Genomic DNA, 22,814 nt, shown 5'->3' on the forward strand with positions numbered 1-22,814 from the left:
TCACACAAACACAATTGTGGGCTTTACAGAAGGTGGATAAGACAGATTGGCAAACTGCCTTCAAACTGACACACTGTGCTATGTGTGCAGTTAAACGAAGGTGAGGAATTATAAAATTTTTTCCCACTGGTAGAGATCCTGTCTCCTGTATTGCCAGGTGTCAGTAATGCTCACTGGGACTTGGCCCAGGGACCCCAAACTGACAACACCGTTATCTGGTTTATCTACACCAGATACCTATCCCGTGAACTGTTACATGCACTTGCAGAGAGAGATAACAACAGCTATTAGGTTAAACAAAAAAATTTATTGCAGCACACACCTCATATTACACACAATTTTCCCAGATGATTATTATGCAGAATAAAGCCACTATGAAAAATACATACATAAAAACAATATTCACTGTTTCACACAATGCCCCCATGGGTCCTCTCCCTGTAATTGAACTAATAACACAAGATACAAGCTAATCAAACATATAACATTTGTATTATATATATATATATATATATAATACAATATCTTACTGTTGCAGTTTCACTCCCTGCCCTTATGGACCATCTATCACCTTGTAATTGAATGACGAATAACATAACCAGATACAGACTAACCATCAAACATACAAATAAAACACAAGTAACATAATACATCACCAGGTGCATCATCAGGTAGGACTTCGGGCTGACAGAGACCGCTTTATCAGTCAGGATAACTGGAGGGATCATCTGGGCAGGATTCCTTCAGAGATTGGATTACTCTCAATTTACCCTCCTACCTCTTAAAAAAATAAGTGCTCTGTCACCTACTAGTGTTAGCATGCCTACTTATCCCAATGTACTGGAAACAAATGGTCTCACCCTCCGTGGCCCATTGGGTTACGAAGGTTAATAATATTATGAGAATGGAGAAAAGCAGAGAGTTTGACAATGACCACACCGACAAATTTGTAGCCAGTTGGGCATGTTGGGAACACTACATTTATCTCTAGTGCTCTGAAAAGTCATCCCAGCCCCCCAAACAGTTAACTCAAGATTCCATGAGTGATTCACCCGTGCATGATGCTTTTGCCCATAACTCCTCTCCCTCCTGTAACTGCCCTTTACAGACCTTCCCACCTGAGTCCCCATGATACAAATTTTTGAGCAAATGTTCACATTCCCCTCCTAACCCCCCCCCATTTTACTTTTATGTACAACTACTGTTGCAAGGATTGATCACTGTTTAAAATGCACTGAACACTGTTACATTATTGTCAACTGTGACAAATTGTTACCTATTGTTTAATCATATGTTATCTTCCACCTTGCTGTAATTTGAATATGTATATTGTATTGCACTTTTCTTTATTCTTCCAATAAATATATATCGATCCATATACAATACTCGCTTCACAAAAAAAGTTTAATCTCCACATAGAGAAGGGATTCTTTGTTGTGAAAAAGTGTAGTTGGCTCCCTCAGGAAGTATTTTTAGAATGTTCTATAGATTGCCTTACCACAGAATATTTGCCTTAACAGCACAGAATATAACTGGGTATTAAAGTTTAGGTAAAGACAACAGAGACTGTTTATCCAGGGAACATGGCAGCATAGGGTTTTATATCAGGGATATATTTATTATTTCCCCTAGTGGTTGAACTGGATGAATTTACGACTAAACAATGTGTACTGCTGCAGAATACATTTGGGGCCAATCAGTTACTTCCCCAATGGTATTGCATGATGAATTAGAATCTGCTTGCATTTCTCAGGACACTATTATATTCAATATAATACATTTCTAAAGGGAATGTAAACAGTAGCGGCCTCTGCACAGGTTCCTCATATACCCTCTACAGACTGGAGATAGATTATTAATATTAATAAACAAGATTCATATAGCGCCAACATATTATGCAGCAATGTACATTACATAGGGGTAGATGTCAGACTATAGACGCCAGAAACAGTACTGTGTGAACAAAGACTATACACAAAGCATTGGTCTGTTGTTCTATGGAAAGGGCCCCCAAAAGGACAGCACACTTATTCACAATTGGTCGTTCATCAGTCCACCAGGGCAGATTAATGAATGAAGTCATGGAACACTGTACACACACACACACACACACACACACACACACACACCAGATTTTCCCCAATAGACAAGAAGAATCGCTCGGCCCAGACAACAATCTGATGTGTGTGGCTTTACTCTTGGATCTATAAAAAAAAATGTTTCCAAAGTTTAGTGTAAAACTATCTATTTTAATTATTTTAGGGTTGAACTCAATAACTAATTGTATTTTTTTTTAAACAGTTGTGTTACATTTGATTTATCAAGTTATTTTGTCACAGTAAAGAAAAGCGAAAAATGTATAATTAAAAAAATACAAAATTTTGGATATAGAAAAAACATAATAGAGACAACATATTACCATACAAATAATTAATGGCAAGGGTATTTTTAGGGTGACTTTGTCTCGAGTATCATGTCCACGTGATTGTGCAGCGCTACCAATCCACCTTTCAGCTGAAAAAAGCAGAAATGAGCACAACAAAAATTAAGAGGGTTAAAGCTTATAAGTTTGATACTAGATGAATAAATACTACTGTAAGGTTTTGTTTTAATTCATCAGTATATTTTTGTATTGCAAATGGGAGCTTGAATTGATTGAAAGGGACCTGTAATGAGAGATTATAAACTGCCATTACTGAATGGCATTTTAAAAAATCCCAATTGTTTCGATGTAAAGCTGATCATTTGTTTATAGCAGTTTCAGTCACACAACTGAATGTCGCAATCACCTAAACACCAAAGCTGTGTATTCCCTCTAGGTCTATGATTCAGTATCAGAACACCAATCGATATTTTTTAGAGCCAGGTCAGCAATGACAGCTTACATAATCTATCTAAAGTGTAGGCAAATTTTTTGACACCCCAAATGTATCTCATCGGTTTAACTTATTGTGCTCTCAATTATAAAAATTTTAAGTAAAAACTACTGAATAATTATAAAGTCCTGTATTGTGATGACTTCCTTAAAAGGGTGGTTGTTTATGACCTTTTAAAGGAAGACACAACAGATTTTAAATGTGGAGAGATATCACCAGTTTAATTTTTGTAGTAATGTATTCTGTAGTTTAGTAATTATGCTTAAAGTGGCAAATATATTCCTATTGAACAATGTGAAAATTCTAGGTCCATCTGCTACTAACAGAGAAAAAGAAGCAGAAGTCCAGGACAGTTTACAGGGAATTTTTTCCTACAAATTCTCTGCATTTTTATTTCAGGGTAAACATGTCATAGTCAATAATATATTTTATACACACTTGTGTAAGACATTGTATGAAAAGGGCTATTTTGCTTTAACATTTCATCAGTAAACGAGAATAATATCTAATATTGAGTCTGATGCTAGAGTGTAGGTCTTCTTGCACGCACCATCTGCTTCTATCCCTATCAAACTACTGTTGCATTATAAAAACAAAATGCTCCAAAAAAAGTTGTATGAGTTGTATGCTAGCATAGTCCTGTCGTGTGGTTGGTGTACTATCCCATTTATTTAAAAACTGTACTTCATTTTGATTACACAATTTTGATGAGTAATCCAGAATGGTAGGAAGATGCAGAACAATGTTTCTCCAGCAGAAAGAATGCTTATTACATATGATAAGACTAAGTGTAATTGTCTCCTCTATGGAACATGATAAACATTGTTTGGTCAAATAATCTGGACCTTCTGCACTGCGAGCCTGCTCCAGATTATGGATAAACATTCAGACAAAAACATCATTGTACTTTTTTATAAATGTATGTTAAATTTACATAACAAGTTCTTTGTCTTCCAGAAATTCTGAAACTGGTGTAAATAAACAAAAAAAAAAAAATGTAATTCAAATTTTTTTTTTTTTATTGATAAAAAGGACAGGATATGTCTCTTCTGCAATATATCAAACTTACCTGTCTGATCGAAAGTTTTTAATTACACTTACCTGTCCACACATGTGCACAGGAGTTCATTCATTCTTGGCCATGTGCAGCTCAGTGTATAGCGAGAAAGATTGCAGGAAGTGGATGAAACAGCTAAGTTTATTTTATCACCTGTCTCTAATGAATAATGCCCGTTTACATTATTTTTTTCTCAAATTAGTTTAGTTCTGCTTTAAACCTCGACTCCAACTTACAATTCTTAGGCAGTATCCTACTTACCGTTTCCAGTCAGCTGTGTTTAAAATTGGGAGGGTTGAAAAAGGTAAAACTTACAGGCAGACCAAGGAAGACGTCAAAGCGTCAGGACAAAAAAAACAAATGGGCAGAACTATAAAATTCGGGTGAAAGACATGTGATTTACATACAGAAAAAAAAAAAAAAAAAAAAAAAACCCAACTATCATTACTACCTAAACAGAAAAAAAACAAGGTCACAGTGGGCTAAAGATGAGCAGTACTGGACTGTGGATGATTGATTGACAGTAATATTCAGTGATAACTCATGAATGTGCATTTGCCAAGTTGATGACGCCGGAAATTTTGTAAAGAGCCGTTCCAAAGAAAAGATCAAACAAGCAAATTGCTACATTCGCTGAGGATCAGACATTGCATGTCAGGTAGAGGACCAAGGAATAGGGCATTTATTACTTACCGTATTTTCCGGCGTATAAGACGACTTTTAACCCCGAAAAATCTGTGCCAATCCAACGCGAGCCCGGATTGGCTCTCCAGTGGCGAGCCCGGATTGGCTCTCCAGTGGCGAGCCCGGATTGGCTCTCCAGTGGCGAGCCCGGATTGGCTCTCGAGCCCGGATTGGCTCTCCAGTGGCGAGCCCGGATTGGCTCTCCAGTGGCGAGCCCGGATTGGCTCTCCAGTGGCGAGCCCGGATTGGCTCTCCACTAGAACACGCCCATCTATTAAATAGGAACGCGCCCATTCATTCCTTGGAGGAGTGTGGAGCAGTGTAGGCTCCTCCTGTATCCCTCCTCCAATTACTATCACTGTACTGTTCCTTCTGCCTGTCAGTTCTCGCACAATGGCGAGATCTGACAAGCAGAAGGAACAGTACAGTGATAGGCAGACCAATTCTAACCAATAAAATACCGGTAGTCTAACCAATTAAAGCAGTATACAACAACCAGCCAGTCCCCTGTAAGGGTACATCACTTGCTGCGATTGGCTGGTTGTTGTATCTGTAGCTGTACCTCTTCATACAGTAAAGCACCAGTACATACAATACCTTACCGTATATACAGGTACAAATGTCCAACAGTGAAAACACCATCATGGCTCCACCAGCATGAAAAAAGAAATATGAAGCCAGTTTCAAACTCAAAGTTGTAAAGTTAGCCATGGAACATAATAACTGCGCTGCTGCAAGACAATATGGAGTAACAGAAAAGATGGTTCATGACTGGAAAGCAAATGAAAAAGCATTAAAGAGTATGCCGAGGGGTAAGTGTGCATTAAGAAGAGGCACCCCACATTGGCCAGAACTTGAAAAACAAGTAGCAGACATGGTGAATGAGCATCACCAAAATGGTTATGTAGTGACACGTAATCAAATACGTTTGTTTGCACTTCAGTGGGCCAAATCTAACCTAGATCACAGCAACAGATTTAAGGCCACTGTATCCTGGTGTACTAGATTCATGGGAAGGCATAATTTGGTACGGAGGCAAAAGACGAAAATTGCCCAAAAATTACCTGCAGATCTTGATAGCAAAGTAAATAGTTTCCATCAATACATAATACGACAGTGCACTAAACATAGCTATGCGTTAAGTAGTATTGGAAATATGGATGAAACTCCAATGAATTTTGATATGGTTGGAAATAAAACTGTCCATCAAAAAGGTGAAAAAACAGTTTTATTTAAAACAACGTACTAGGATGCACAGCTGATGGTGCCAAACTGAGACCAATGATTATTTTTAAAAGAAAAACAATGCCGAAACTCAAGTTCCCTGTTGGTTGTTTTGTACACGTAAATGAAAAAGGCTGGATGGATGAAGAGGGGATAAAGCTATGGCTTGATAATATATGGAGCAGGCGACCAGGTGTACTTATTCAAAAACGTAGTCTACTGGTGTGGGATATGTTCAGGGCTCATTTAACTCCCAGCACCAAGGAAAGGCTTGCAAGACTAAATACAGATGCAACAATTATTCCTGCAGGATTGACATCATCGGTACAGCCACTGGATGTGTGCCTAAAAAAGCCATTTAAAGACCACATTCGAGAACAGTGGAATGAATGGATGGTTAGCGGCGAAAAGTCATTCACAAAAGGAGGAAACATGCGTGCTCCACAGTTGGATGTTTTGTGCAACTTTGTCATAAAAGCCTGGAATGATATTGATGCAGAAACAGTAATCAAGTCTTTCAAGAAGTGTGGAATATCAAATTCATTAGATGGTATGGAGGACGACTACTTGTGGCAAGATGAAGAGGAGGATGAAGCTGAGACCACACCATCTGATACGGAATTCAATCCATACGATGACTGCCTTACAAATGTACCACAAGATGTCATTGATGTACTTATGATATCAGATGATGAAAAGGAGGATTTTGAAGGCTTTTAAAGGGAAACTGTCACGCTAGCAAAACCTGTAAAAATACCGTAGCTTGCAGTTATGATGGGAGTTGCTAAACCAGGGACTTGCTGGGCACTTGTTCTCTCTCTATTGTTTTTTTTTTCCTTCTATCATCATCAGTTCCAGTGGGTTGACAGCTTAGAAAACAAACAGCATAGCAGCTCCCATGGGTTTGTTGTCTTATCCTTCCATTCAGCTTTAGAGTGAATTAGGAAAAGTTTAATGTACTGGTTTACGTTTACATGTTTGATGAAAAACAGCCTCATGTTTATAAGTGACAGTTTTTCTGCTAAGTACATGCATGTCTTAAGCATTTGAATTAAAATGACCATATTGAAATCAAATCTGATGTTTTTTAATTTTTATTTGGTGTGCGTTGGAAGAGGGGTAGTCCTATACAGCGAGTATATTCCAAACTCTACATTTTAACTGGAAAAGTTGGGGGTCGTCTTATACGCCGGAAAATACGGTAAGTAAAACAGCAATTGCATAGGTATGTATTAAAATTTTTTAGACTCGCCTAATGTATTTTTCTCCCATAAATAGGACAACAAAATGTCTCTACGATGTGTAAAAGTATACCCTTGTCCTCAGGAGCTGGTTTTAACTGTGGCAGAAATGACTTATGCAGGCATTTTGTATAATTGTTGACCAGACTTTGGCATCAACTGGAATTTTTGGCCACTTCCAGGGTTCTCCCCAGGTACTTTTAGCTGGGCGCACCACCCGGCACTTTTCAGCACCCACCCGGCTGTTTTTGGGTGGTTACCAAAGAGTTTGGTCACAATACAGGGGCTGCCACCCACTTAAAATTTTTTCCCACCCGGCTTAAAAAAAATTTCTGGGTTGAGCACTGACTTCCCCATGCAAAACTCATTTTCTTATAGAATATATAATTATCTCAATGACTTCTCTTAAAAAAGCTTTTCAGATCTTTCAGACTGGTTTCAACAAATTCTAATGGATTAAAAGGTGATAATGTAAAGGTGTGATTATTTTTTCCCCCCCCAAAATATTTTTCACAGATTTGTATTAAATTTAGCTTATGAAGATATACCACAAATTTTGTTTCCTGTGAAGATATACATTTTGCCTGTTAATATATGTGGCATTCCTAATGGTATATTATATATATTTTTTTATCAAAGCATGCAAGCAAAGCAAAAATAAAATTTACCTCTTCCAGGCTGTCTACAAGTTGTCTAAAATTGAACTGAAGTTTAATACCTTCAATGATGGTTTTATTTGGAATTTGGTAACTAGAAGAGAAAAACAAACGTTTTAGATGTCCACACAAAATTATTACAATAGTTTCTTTCATAGCAGCTTATTAAAAACACCAGAATCTGTTACTTTCAAATCTTGTAACGTATACCTTTCGCAGTCAGCAAATTGTATGAAAAAGGATGGGACTTGAGCTACCCCAAGGAGTAAAAGTATGTTATGCCACCTATACCATGAAGTCATTTGTAAAAAAAACAAAAACAATGTGTAGAGATCCTCCTGTACTTTGTACCTTTGCCCCGCGTTCGGATGGTCCCGCTGTGATGCAGGGGCCCTGGTCCTTCGGGGGGGGGGGGGGGGGGGNGGGCGGGAAATTTAAAAGCAGATTACGGAGTAAACACCACCCGGGTCCCGGCCACGCCGCTGCTCGCATCAGCGGTGAGATGCGAAGCACAATGCAGGAATTCTACATTGTGCTTCACATCTCACTGTAGATGCGAGCAGCAATAGTAAATTCTGGGGGTGATGCCAGCTAGCACTACCCCCGGAATTTGCTATGGCTGCTTGCATCTGCAGTGAGATGTGAAGCACAATGCAGAAGTCCTGCATTGTGCTTCGCATCTCCCTGGAGATGCAGAGCAGCAGCTCCAGCGTCGGGGTGAGGCGGGCGGCACATCCCCCACTCGCATCACCCGGGAGGATGTGACATTTTCCGGGTGATGCGAGTAGTGATGAATTGGGGGGTGTGACCGGGCGGGAAATTTAAAAGCAGATTACAATGTAATCTGCTTTTAAATGGTTTTTACAGTACAAAAACACCACACATCATGAAATAAAAATAAAAGTACATTTTTAATTTTATATTTTATTTTAAGATTACATTGTTGTCAATTATTTCATTTTTTTGTATTTTTATAATTATGTACTAAATATAATTTATGATTAAAATATAATAAAATATAATTATCATACCTAACTAATTAACTAATTCTTAGTTAATCCTAAGAATTACAGGCCCACAATATAAACAAAAATTTCTATGCAAAAAAAATTAGGATCTTTTTTTGCATCCAAAAACTGACAGAATTAAAACGCTGTTGCACCTCAAGATTGTTCATGAATATGAAAATATATATATATATATATATATATATATACATACATACATACACACACACACACATACACACACACACATATATATATATATACACACACACACGTGAGTATAGGTATGTGTGTTGGGATATATGTATAGAACACTGTAGGATATCCTAAAAGTTAGACTGTATCTACGTAGCATGAAACAATACAGGAATACAGTACAGGAATGTTGTGTTTAAACATGAAACCTGTGTTATCTTGATCTAGCCATAGGGCCCTCCCTCCTAGGGGGTCTCCAAGTGTAGGACTTCACAGAAGTAATAAAGAGGTGATACAACAGCTGCCAGGAGACAAGACCTATTTTCCCATAACAAACAGATCACCAACATGGCCTTGAAGGGACCTGAGGAAACAGGTGGCTATGAGATATGGACAGTAGACAGTAGCTATAAGATATTCCTGATTATATTCTTATGGGTGTCTATAGTATGACTGCATTACTTTGCTATTTTTTAATTACTGTATTGTGTACTAAGGAGTTACTAGATTATTACAGGGGTTACTACTAATAACTATGTCCATGTGATATATATATGTATCATGGATTGAAGTTCCTGTGTTTAAATATCTGACAATATTGCTGGGTACTTTGTCTTACCTTCTTTTCTTAATTAAACTGTTTGAGTGACTAGCTATTATTTGTGCATGAACCTTCTTTATTGAATATCTATATGTATTGATAGAGGATATAATTTCCATATTTATGCAGATAAATATTCCTAAATAACAGGGGGGGTTAAACAGTAATACTTATTCAGTTTCTATATTTTTAAAACACAATCACTTTAAAAATTACTTTTTACTTTCACAAAATGATATTTAGCGAACAAAAAAAAACAGACTACTGCTATTTCTGCTCCATGTTTTAAGCATGCAGCCTGAGCCATGGAACGCTACAGATTCATATCAATTATTACACAGTATTTATATAGCGCTGACATATTACATAGCGCTTTACAAAGTCCAGTCATGTTACTAGCTGTTCCTCAAAAGGGAGAAAAGCTGTCCCTCAAAGAGGGAGAATCTGAAAACTCCATGCAGATAATGGATTTGAACCTGAGACCAAGTGCTGCAAAAGCCAGAGTGCTAACTTCTGACCAACTGTGTCTACTAGTCACTATTTATGCCATGTACATAACAGATCAGCACTATTTTGGATCATGCTTTTGTTTCTTTAATTCACAACTGCGGGGCTATGCTTATTAGATTTTATTCAGTATAAGTGGTCCTCATCTATTAATAGAGTTTTTAGTTTTTGGAATGTTTTAAATAGCAAGGCTTACTTAGTACAAGTTATCCAATGCTTACTAGGCAAATACAAGGTCAGTTATGTTCAAGACTGAATATGAAATTAATACTCGAATGGTAAAGTGGTTCTGGGGTATTTACAAATACGCAGCAGTCAAAAATTGGCATGTTGCCACTGAACATGCAAAAATTATTACTGCAGCATAAAAGACTCGGCAGTGCTTTCTTTCTTAGGTACTGACTTTGTCCTTGAGGACAGAAATATTAGGGATTATCGATATTTAAAATAGGGTTGATAACAAAATAAACACAAAAGAGGGAAGTGGTATTTATAAGATTACTTAAATAGTGAGGTTCACTGTTGATTGACTGAATGGGGTGTGTCAGGCCACCACGGGTCCCACCTGATACACCATTATACAGTTAGGTCCATGAATATTTGGACAGACAACTTTTTTCTAGTTTTGGTTCTGTACATTACCATCATTAATTTTAAATGAAACAACTCAGATGCAGTTGAACTGCAGACTTTCAGCTTTAATTCAGTTTAACAAAAAAAGATTGCATTAAAATGTGAGGTAAAGCCTTTTTTTAAACACAATCACCTAATTTCAGGGGCTCAAAAGTAATTGGACAATTGACTCAAAGGCTATCTCATGGGGTGGTGTGGGCAATTCCTTTGTTATGTCATTATCAATTAACCCCCCAGCATTCTAATTCGGTCAGTTTTTTGATGCAAAAAGTGATCCTATTTTTTTTGCGTAGAAATTTTTGTTTATATTGTGGGCTTGTAATTCTTAGGATTAACTCCCGAGTATAATTATATTTATTTATTATAATATAATCATAAATTATAATATAATGCATAATTATAAATCATTATAAAAAATAATGAAATATTAGACTACAACAATGTAATTTATCAAAAAAAAAAAAAACTTTATCAAAAATTTGTCACTGAAATTTTCCAAACAAGGGTGCAATATTATTGATAAATAATATAAATTAAATGCAGATTTTAGAAAAAAATATTTACAGTTTTAGTACATATACATTTCCTTGTGTTTCTTCCTTCCTCTGTCATCAGTCTGAGCAGCAAACCACGCACCATCCTTGTAGGTGCCGCCTTTTTCTGGGTTGGTGGGATGTATTCAACTAAGTGACGACTGGTCAGGCGTTCTGGGTTGACAATGGTGGAAGCTTGACGTCCAAGTCTATTCATAGCCACTGATGATGTTTGGTGGTTCTTGACTATGGATTCGGAAACTTGCAAAATGAAGTCTGAATGATTCACAGGCCTCTGACTATTTTTTTTGTACAGAATGTAGGCATTCCATAGGCACTGCTCAACTAGATGCCTGAAAATCTTCTTGTAGTACTTCCTTTGCGGTTTCCTCATTGCTGGGTAGAATGTCATGGCTTGGTCAGCTCTGACGACACCTCCCATGGTGTTGTTGTAGTCAATCACCACCTGTGGCTTCATCACTTCTTTCCCACGTTTTGTGCGCACCATAACGGTGGAGGCATCATGGACAGTACTCATCAGGCACACATCTTTCTTGTCACACCATCTCTGGGCCATCAGTTTGCCTTTCTGGCAGGCAACAATTCCCCGTCTTCAGCTTCCCTTTTGCAAACAGTGATGGCAGGTTGTGCCGGTTAGCCCTAACAGTTCCATAGGCATCTGTTCTGTGTTGCAGAAGGAACTCAAAGCTCAGGAGAGGTGTAGAAATTGTCAGTTATGACACAATAGCCCTGACCTAGCAATGGCTGTATCTGGGGTTGAACTGTGTCCCTTTTCCAGTGTAGAGCACTGTATTCCATATGTAGCCAGATGAGGATTCGCACAGCATTTAGGTCTTTACGCCAAATCGTGCCCTCTTTGATGCAATGTACTGCACCCAGCTGAGCCTCCCATTGTAAGCTATTAGACTTTCATCAGTGCTGACATCTCTTTCTGGCACATAGGTTTGCTGGAAATTTTGTAGAATCGTCTGAGACACTTCCCAATCTTTCTTCGGTTTTGGTGCGGGATGGGTAGTCTCATCAAATTCTTCATTGTTTGCGAAGTGCAGGTACTTCATGATGAGGGAATCACCAAGCCCAAAAACAGCCAAATGTCATCCTTGGTGACAGGTTCCCACTTCCCGCTTCTTACAAACCTCAGGTGTGGAGCACCTTGTTGTTGTCCAGCGTACCTGCATAAAACAAAATTAAAAGATGTATTTTAGGATATGTTCTTTTATAGTGTGAAGGTTGCAAGTAATATGTTAGCAAACACAGAGCAGCATATATGTTGGCACAAAAAAATTTAGCAAAAAATTTAAAAAAGTTAGCAAACACAAGAGCAGCTTACCTGTTTGTCTCCGCAACAATTTTTTCGATAACTTCATCGGTCAAAAACAACTTCAGGTATGCCAGGGGGTCGCCGCATTCAGCCTCAATTTTCATCCTAAGTGCGCCAGTGAATGGAAATCTTGGCGGTGCTGCCTGGTCCGCATCAAGGTCAATAGGATACCATGTGCGCACAGCACTGACCCCAGGTCCAGAATTGTCTCTCAGTTCACTTTCGCTGTCTGGTGAATCACTATAGCTCGATTCCAAAAGGGACTCCAAATCTCTATTGCCGTGTTCAAATTCCTCCAAAACAGCGCTTGCGCCGGCGAGATGCCTTTTGGATGCCATGTGGTCTCCAGCAATCAGTCAGGAACAATCAAGGTCAAAGACAAAGTGATGAAAAGATACATTCAGGAAGTGATTTTTAAGTCATCAAAAGGTCAGATCAAGGTCAGGGCTAATAGTGGGCAAAATGTAAATCAGTGCACTGGGCAAGATGCTTGGTGCACTAAAATGTATTTTTATACTTTTATGTTTTTATGTGTATTTTACTGTAAAAAAAAAAAATTTAAACGCAGATTACATAGTGTTTGCTTTTAAATGTCCCGCCCCCAGAATTCATCACTCCATCGCATCACCCGGAAGATATCACACATCTTGCCAGATGATGCGTGGGGATGTCCCGCCCTGCTCACTCCACTTAAGCTGCTCGCATCACCCAGAGGCTGATCTCCGGGTGATGCGAGCAGCTGCAGTAAATTCCGGGGGTGATGCCAGCGGGAAATACTACTGGTGATCGCATCTAACTGCAGATGCGAGCAGCAGGGTGGCGGGGACCCGGGTGGCATTTAAAAGCAGATTACTCGGTGCAGGTGAAACAAGCCATCCTTAAGCTGCAAAAACAGAAAAAACGCATCCGGGAAATTGCTACAATATTAAGCGTGTCAAAATCAACAGTTTGGTACATCATAGGAAACAAAGCACTGGTGAACTCAACAAGGTCAAAAGACCTGGACGTCCACGGAAGACAGCAGTAGTGGATGATCGCAGAATCATTTCCATGGTGAAGAGAACCCCCTTCACAACAGCCAACCAAGTGAACAACACTCTCCAAGAAGGAGGAGTATCGATATCCAAGTCTGCATGAAAGTAAATACAGAGGGTGCACTGCAAGGTGCAAGCCACTCATAAGCCTCAAGAATAGAAAGGCTATATTGGACTTTGCTCAAAAACATCTAAAAAAGGCAGCACAGTTCTGGAAAAACATTCTTTGGACAGATGAAACCAAGATCAACCTTTACCAGAATGATGACAAGAAAAAAAGTATAGGGAAGGAGTGGAACAGCTCATGATCCAAAGCATACCACATCATCTGTAAAACATGGCGGATGCAGTTTGATGGCTTGGGCGTGCATGGCTGCCAGTGGCACTGGGACACTAGTGTTTAGCGATGTGACACAGGACAGAAGCAGCCGAATGAATTCTGAGGTGTTCAGAGACATACTGTCTGCTCAAATCCAGCTAAATGCAGTCAAGATGATTGGGAGGCGTTTCATAACACAGATGGACAACGACTCAAAACATACAGCCAAACCAACTCAGGAGCTTATTAAAGCAAAGAAGTGGAATATTCTTGAAATAGCCAAGTCAGTCACCTGATCTGAACCCAATTGACCAAGCATTTCACTTGTTGAAAACTTCGGACAGAAAGGCCCACAAACAAACAGCAAATGAAAGCCGCTCCAGTAAATGCCTGGCAGAGCATTAAAAAGGAGGAAACCCGGGATCTGGGGATGTCCATGAGTTAAAGAGTACAGGCTGTCATTGCCAGCAAGGGGTTTTCAACCATATATTAGAAATGAACATTATATTTACAGCTTTTAATTTGTCCAATTACGTTTGAGCCCCTGAAATGAAGTGATTGTGTTAAAAAAAAGGCTTTAGTTCCTAATTTTTATGCAATCTTTTTGTTCAACCCCAGTTGTTTCATTTAAAATTAATTGTGGTAATGTACAGAACAAAAATTAGAAAAAAGTTGTCTCTCTCCAAATATTTATGGACCTAACTAACTTGGTGGTTTATTTCTAGTGAGCTGCTGCTGTAATAAAAACTCCAGAAAATAGGGCTGTTTAAAAAATAAATAAATAAAAAGGTCCCATTTTTTTCCCTACACCCAAACTGGCTGAACCATGTATTAACCAACAACAATGCAGTTAAGCTATACAAGTATGGGCAAACATCAACATATATACATTAAAATCTTTCCAAGCAAAGCAGTCATACTTCCTAAAACTCAAACAGCCAGCCAATATATTGCATAGGCAATGGGCTTTTGGAAGATATTGTTCTGGAGTATATCTATAATATTAAGTACCAAATCCAAGCATCTACCCCTGCAAGAATTTTGTAAGCCTTTTGATAAAGTAATTGGGCTGGTGATAAAAGTCAATTTTTTTTACTAAGGGAACTACAACATTAGCTAAAAGGTTTTAATGTTTTTTTTTTCTTTTTCAAAATTTGTATCCACGTGTAGGCATTTGAGCAATAAATACCTTATTCCCCACCAACTGCATTTAGAGGTACCTACACTCCATGTTGTCTTCTCCAGCTTTGTTTCAGCTTCACCCAGGTACAACTCTTGGGGCTTAAAAAGGATACAACATATGAAACACGTGCCTTACAGCCTGCCCATTTCTTCTTCAATACCAGTACCCCATCCCCCAGTGCATATGGCCAAGACCTAGAAATCTTGTAGGACAGGTGTCCCACCAATGTCTTTTTTTTGGAATAAATGTATTTTTATTGAAGTTTTCACAATACAAAGTAAATATAAAGATAGTACAAAAAGGGAAAAAAAGGGACTTTGAGTCTTAGTTGGGTTGCAAGTGTTTAAATCTACCTTCATAGCATAAACCATGGGGCATAAGCAACATATCATACATTCTCGCTGTCATTTGTTCCATAAAATAGACATCCTTAATGTGACCAATTTCCAAAAGACTGGCTATTAAACATCTGGCCACAGTAAGAATATTAGGCATGAGACCTTTGTTAAGTCTAGTAAAAACAATAATTGGTAATCCTAAAAGAAGAACCAATGGAATCAAGGTTTCAAATATCTCCTCAGGGAGATTATTGACCATTTGCCAATATAGAACTATACGAAGAAATGACCAAAATATATGGTGTATAGTGCCAACCTCCATGGAGCATCACCAACAACTATTGCTTGTCGAGGGATACATTTTGTGAAAGACTTCTGGGGTCAAAAACCATTATATAAGGATCTTTTAGGTATTTTCTTTTTAAACTGTACATAGCGAGCTTTTCTAGGCTTGTTGCCAGATAATTTTCCATAGGTCCTCTGGGAATTCTCTACCCAAAACCCTTTCCTATTTTTTCATGAAATTATATTTAGCATTAGGGGCAAGCTGGTCCATCTGTAGTATTTGATAAAAACTTGTAATCATAACCCTCTGTGCTGGCCCATTAGCACAGATTTTTTTTTAAAAGATGTAGGGGGTGAAAATATTAGGTCTTTTGCAAGAGTCTGGGCGATATGCCTAATTTGCAGATAACTGAAGACAGTAATTCTAGCGCCCTCAAATTTGTGTTGGGTCTCCTGGAATGACAGAAGTCTACATGTACACGGCTGAACAATTTGCCCACAATGGAAAAGATGATAATCATGCCATGAGGTGTGTAGTGCTATCAGGAATATTCAGAGTGTAAAAGAAGAGGTGAGCAATGGGGTCGCCAGGGTGGATTCAGAAACCCTAATATTGGTGCTCCATAGCATAGAATTAGGGCGAGTTGGAGCCAGCCATAGCTTTTCCAGTTCGGCCCAATGGTTAAAGGACTGCAGAGTTGACCATGAGGCTAGAAGTCTGAGATGTGCGGCATAGAAATATTTAGAAAAATTTGGAACTCCCAGTCCTCCGGTACTCAGCAATGCACATAAAACAGTTTTGGGCAGCCTGTGCCTTTTGTATCCCCAAATAAAATCCAGGATTGCCGTCTGTAGTCCTCTAAATGTTTTATGGTGAACTGGTACCGGGAAAATAGAAAATAGGTATAGGAAATTTGGCAAAAAGGAAATTGGTAGGGATTTCTATTTGCTGAGTAAGTACCCTAAGGAGAGGTACATAGTTGTGTTTAAAAAGACATATATTGGAGTCAAATGAATTCCCAAATATTTTAGGGAATCTGTTTTCCAATGATAGGAGTATTGTGATTGAAAGTGTTGTAGTAGGTATCCAGGTATATTAATTGGAAGGGCTTCTGTTATAGTCAAATTGATTTTTTTTTACCTGGAGAGGCTGCAATACTCTACCCAATCTTCACAATGTTTTGGACAAGTCATGCAGGGGTTGAAGAGAATTAAGAGAATATCATCTGCATAGAGTGCTATTGTGAAATGCTTGGTTTTAATGGGTTCCCCCAAAGGTTGAGCCAAAGGCGCAAAAAATAGGTGGAGAAAGCGGGCAGCCCTGCCTTGAGCCATTGTGAAATGTAATGGAAGGGGAGTTGGCATGCAAAAGTGTAACTTCTGCAATGGGTTTAGAATACAAGGCAGAGATTGCCTTTAGAAAAGGATCTTTTATCCGCGTTGTTTGTAGAGTCTCTATCATAAATGGCCAGCTAAGGCGATCAAATGCCTTTCCTGCGTCTAAACTTAAAACAACAGCACTAGTTTCCATTTTACCTAAAGTGTCTATAATTTCTATAGTACACCTTGTATTGTCTTCCTGCCTGACGTGCTGAAATAAAAACTGACCTGGTCTTTGGCAACAATCGAAGGTAGGCAAGTGCCTAAACGAGTGCCTAGTATCCTAGTAAAGATTTTCAAGTCAGTATTCAACAATGCAATGGGGCAAAAACTAGTGGGGTTTTGTGGATCTTTACCCAGTTTATGAAAAACCGAGGTATAAAAAAATGGAGCATGGGACCTTTCCATAAAGCTATTAAAAAAGTTTGACTTATGAGGGACCAGGGTGGGGGCAAAGGTCTTGTAATATGTGTATGAGAAACCATCAGCCCTGGAGCTTTATGGTGTGGGAGGCTCTTAATTGTGGCGAAAATCTCCTCAGAAATTTCTCGATTAAGGGTGTCGACCTCCGACTTCTTCAAGGCTGGGTAGGAACTATTGGAAAGATATTCTCAAATGCGTACATGCAGGGCTTGTATTTCCCCTTGTTGCAAATTATGTACTCGAGGGTTTGGACTTGCGCTGCCAGCCTATCTTGTATCGTGGATGCCAGGAATTAGAAGCAGAAAGCAGGGAGGTCCAGGAGCTCTAGTAGCGTGCATCTGCTCTCGGCAGCATCCAAGCCACGCCTCCCACCAATGTCTTTTGATACAACTTCTTTAGCACATGTTTTCTTTTCAAAGACATCAGCTTCAAACAAAGTGCAGCCTACAACGTTGAAGTGATATGCAAGCAGCAATCAAAAAGCAGTGTTACTTGATTTAAAGTGGTTTTTCACCACAGAACTTTGGGAACTACTGATATATTCAAAAACCTAAAAATGTAAAACTAGCCTGGCCGCCCAATAATGTAGCACGCTTATGAGAAACCTTCCAAAATAAATTTAAAATAAAAATCTTACCACAAAAGGTGCTGTTTAAGAAGGCAGAATAATCCCCGCAGGTGCATATATGGACGGGTTGCAGAAAATAAATTAAAGCCAATTAGGGTACCACAACCTTTGCATGTCAGATGATTAAACGCACTATAGATTGAAAAAAAAATGTTAGGAGAAATTAGGTTTTGAAATTTTTTTTAGATGTAAGTATCCAAATGAAAAAAAACAAGCATATAGAAATCTTGGCCTATGAGTTACATATTATTGATTATGCCCATACTTTTGCCAATGAGTGACTAAATCTGTAAACAAATTGCACCCAACATGACATAAGAAAATCAGACATATATAACAGGCTATTACAGGTGTCAAAATATCATGTATATTTACCCAGTTATTGTCCAATACTTTTACTTTTTTTTATTTTTATTATGGACCTTTTTTTTGGCGATAACGCCATTACAATTGGGAGTGGGATTTTAGGTTTTCCCTAGTCAATATTGTTTAGGAAAAAAGTTTCTTTTTTCTTTGGACTTTGGTGTTTTGTTTTTTCAGTGTAAAATGGAGGAATGAGTCAACTTGGGCTGATAACTTTAACTTGTAAGGATTCCTTGGGTGATGACATCTATACTATTTAAGTCATAGCATCAACATTAGAATGAAGTAGTGACTACAACAAAGCCATTGTTTTTTTCTGAACACTGAAAGTGTAATTCCACAAACTAATAGGCTTTCATATCAATCAGTGCTGAAGAGTCCAATCTGATTTGCAGGAACAGTCATTCATATTGAAACACACACACTAAAACCTTACTTTGCCCTTTATATTTACATAGTTGGGTTTAGGTGAAGTCTAAGGCTACAAACATATGCAATAATTGTCGTGGAAAAAGATCTTTCACGATCCTTTCCAACAACTAATGACTGCACGATGCATGAACGAGTGCTGTACATACAGCACCGTTCTGCTCTATAGAGAGAGGAGGGGAAGAGCGACGGAAGCAGCACCCCGCTGCACGCTTTTTGCCTTCACTTTCATTACCATCATTCATCGTCCATAGATCTGCCAGGACTGTCATTCAGACGATGGATGACGAGTGCTGTACACATGCTAGAATTTTGTCCGATATCCGCCCTGAGCCGTTTATCGGACGAGAACCATTGCACCTGTGTACATAGCCTAAGGTGATACATATATTGTAGTATAAATAGTTAATATGAATTTTCCCCCTAAGTTATAAACCTCTATATCTGTAGTTCCTCCAGAGGTTGGTAGAGGTTCCTTGAGCAATGAGCAATTTTGGACCTCTCAATGATCTTTTTTGACTATCTGTAAGGGCGGCATTCTTCCCACAGGCCAGGAACGTAGGAGGCATTCTTCCTTTTGACCATCACACTAATGTTCTGTAAGCTATGGATAAAGTAATTATAGTAGGGAGCTATTTCAAGGGGTTCCCCCATGTTAAAATGGTCGATAAACAATGCACTAGAATGACAGTAAATGGAAGTAACAAGTCCTTCTGTATGGTCAGAACTTCACACTCCCTAGTGTGCTTTCAATTTGCTGGATGCTACTTCACGCCCCTAGTACTTACCTTACTCAAACAATTGATCTCTCCCAAAAGAAAGTGTTTTGATGGCCAGGCATTTTCATTACACAGGGTTTGGCAGGTGAGAGAATTTTATGTCTGGGGTCAAGACCTTATTGACAAATTAAAAGTAGTCTTTGAGCAGTCACTGAAGGGTCTTGAAAAGGAGCTAGCAGGGAAGGTCTAAGCTCCTAGGCAGAACACTTCTGACCAGAAAAGGTGCTTAAGTCAGGTGCCATTCCATCATCAAGACTCAAGACTTAACAGAATATACCCACCATAGGAAAGAAGAAATAGAGCTCAGTGTTTGCTATATGCATAGGGAAAGCAGAAAAAAAAGGCCAACTGAGTTAACATATTCGAACATTCTAGCAAGGGGATACTACTTACTGCCTTATTAAGGAAATCTCTGTAAAGTTTTAACCTACACCACTATAGCCTGGGGCAACAGTGTAACAGCCATGACTGCGTACAGAGTGGGGCCTGCCAGTTGAAACTTGGCCTTAAAAAACATTAAGCTTAATATAAAATAGGTTTTGTTATGTTAACAAATAAATAAAATATAGTCATCATACTATGGCTAAGTGCTTTGTTTTGCTTCTGAACCGACAGTGAGGTTTCCTAGAGTAGTCACTGTCACTCACACAGCTAGAGCTATCCCACATGGAATCCAGGACTATCAGGTCATATATTACCATCTGCACTCATCTCCTGTGCATTCTGCCCAGTCATAACCCCCACACTTCTGCACACACTGCTTCCTGTCTCACAATGCACAATCCTTCCCTGTGCATTCCAACTATGCTATACCCTCCATCTTCTGCCTGTACTGCCCACTGTCATACATTTTGTTTTTCCCACCTGTCATGCCCTCTACAATCCTCTGCAGTTCTTTAACATGGTTTGGAATGGACACATTTAGCTAAATATATCTACTGCAAGAGATTCAGGACATCTATGCAAGTGTACTAAATGTCCCTTTGCTCTTAAAGCATTTTACAGGAGTACCACAACTTCTTGCAACTGCCATAAGGGTGAGGTGTAGTTACATAGTAGGTCAGGTTGAAAAAAAAGATATAAATCCATCAAGCTCAACCACTAGGGAAATAAACATATCCCAGTTTTAAAACCCTATGGACATAGTTGGTCCAGAAGAAAGCAAAAAAAATCCTGGTACAATTTGCTTCAACAGGGGAAAAAAATCCTTCCTGATTCCATGAGGCAATCAGATGTTCCCTGGATCAACGGTCACTGTTATTTTTACTTTAAAGCCTTAAAACCCAGTTATATTCTGTGCTTCTAGAAAAAAAACTTTTAAAACCAACCCCAATCTTTTCAAATACAAGAAATTCATATATTGCTGGAAGAGGTACAAAGATATCACTCAAGGAATTCTTTTGAGAAATTCAACATAATATTTACAATCTTTCTTTCACAATGTACTACCATAAGCAAGAAGTACCATTCTTAGACACGATGATAATGAAAACAGAAGCAGGGGCAATTAATACAACACTGTATAGGAAACAAACAGCAGGAAATACAATCTTGCACTCCTCCAGTGTGCATCCTGTACCTCTCAAAAGAAGCATACCACTTAGCCAATATCTGTGACACAGGAGGAATTGTACAGATGACAAGGACTTCGAGGTAGAAGCCAAAGCACTGAGAGACAGACTGATTCTAAGAGGATACAGCAAAAAAATTATTAAAGAGGTCTTACTATAGAGCGAAATCCCAAAAACGGGGTATCCCATCGCCAATAGGAACCCCCCACCTTGGGATGAGACCGTGAGAATTATCACTACTTACAACAGTCAACATAACATCATTGGTAAAGTACTCACAAAACATTGGCATATCTTATTAGGTGACTCCTGCACAGCAAAATTTCTAAACAAGAGACCTAACCTAATGTACAGGAAGTCCGTATCCCTGAAAGACTCCTTGGTCTCCAGCCACTTCCACATGAACACATATCCCAACCCAAGTCAAGCACCACCTGGGGTGTTTAAATTCAGTAAATGTCACCAATGCCCTTGGATCAAAGAACAAAGAATCAACAACTTGCCGAACAGCACCAGATATAGGCTAAAACAACATATAGACTGTTCATCTATGGGTATTATCTATCTCATCTCATGTATCTGTGGTCCTTTCTTTATAGGCAAGACCAAGACAGCCTTTAGAAAAAGGATCTAAGAACATATCTACACAATAAAAAACAGAAAAATGATGACTCCAATCAGTCATCATGAATGAATTTGCCACAACTTCAACACTGACTGCATATCATTTTTAGCATTAGAACGGGTACCATCCAACCCCAGAGGGGGGGGATATAGATAATATCCTACTCCGCCAGGAAGCTAAATAGATTTTTTCATTAAATGCTATAACACCACCTGGGTGGAACAATGTACTTTCCTTCAAACCCTTTTTACCATCTTAAATGACCCTTCCAAACATTAAAAACTTCTTTCAGCTAGCCCATAGCCCACATTCCTAACTAATTTTCCAAACCTTTTCTTATTGTACTTTACGGCAATGAATTCATTGCATATCTATCACATACCAGTTACATACTGTATGATATTTACCAATAATGCAATTAGGATTAAAGAAACAGATCATTACTTTTTATTTTGCATGATGCACATATATGTATTGTCAATTTTTATGATTTTTAACAATTTACCCTGTAATACTGTACACAGGTCCTCTTGATTAGGACCGAACTAGACACATATTCTTTATAGGAAACAATGTTGATTTATGATTTCCACCGTTCACTGCGTGACTAGCTATCATGCAATGTTATTTAAATGTATGTATACTTGTCCAACATACTACAACAGATGTGTGTACTTATATATTTTATTAATTCCTGTTTGATAACGCTTGTTACAATATATACGTCTATTTTATCCTCCCTACAACCACTTTAATGATATGCTATCTCTTTGATATGATGATAATGATATGTTATCTCTTTGATACATTACATGATATGTTAAATCTCTGAAATATATGGTTTTTATTGCTGCTGCTTAGAACCCCCATATGCTTAAAACATATACAAAGATAACTTCTT

At 38.5% G+C, this 22,814-nt stretch overlaps 1 protein-coding gene across 3 annotated transcripts in view; it reads right to left on the reverse strand.

Annotated features, from left to right (window-relative positions):
- Positions 1-287: 287 nt before the first annotated feature.
- OIP5 (Opa interacting protein 5) overlaps positions 288-22,814 on the reverse strand; it is a 38,426-nt gene continuing 15,899 nt past the window's right edge. For 2 of the 3 annotated variants that reach the window (XR_011920899.1, XM_072412070.1), the window contains 3 exons: positions 18,156-18,278; positions 7,751-7,832; positions 288-2,514 (listed from right to left, as the gene is read on the reverse strand). Coding sequence is in view for 2 of the 3 variants with exons in the window: in XM_072412070.1 (XP_072268171.1) it covers positions 2,449-2,514; positions 7,751-7,832; positions 18,156-18,278 (271 nt within the window). In the remaining variant the exon portion in view is untranslated. The remainder of the gene's footprint in view (positions 2,515-7,750; positions 7,833-18,155; positions 18,279-22,814) is intronic. The other variant, XM_072412071.1, reaches the window with a different exon arrangement.

The sequence above is a fragment of the Pyxicephalus adspersus genome, chromosome 5 (genome assembly GCF_032062135.1).
Source record: "Pyxicephalus adspersus chromosome 5, UCB_Pads_2.0, whole genome shotgun sequence".
Taxonomy (NCBI): domain Eukaryota; kingdom Metazoa; phylum Chordata; class Amphibia; order Anura; family Pyxicephalidae; genus Pyxicephalus; species Pyxicephalus adspersus.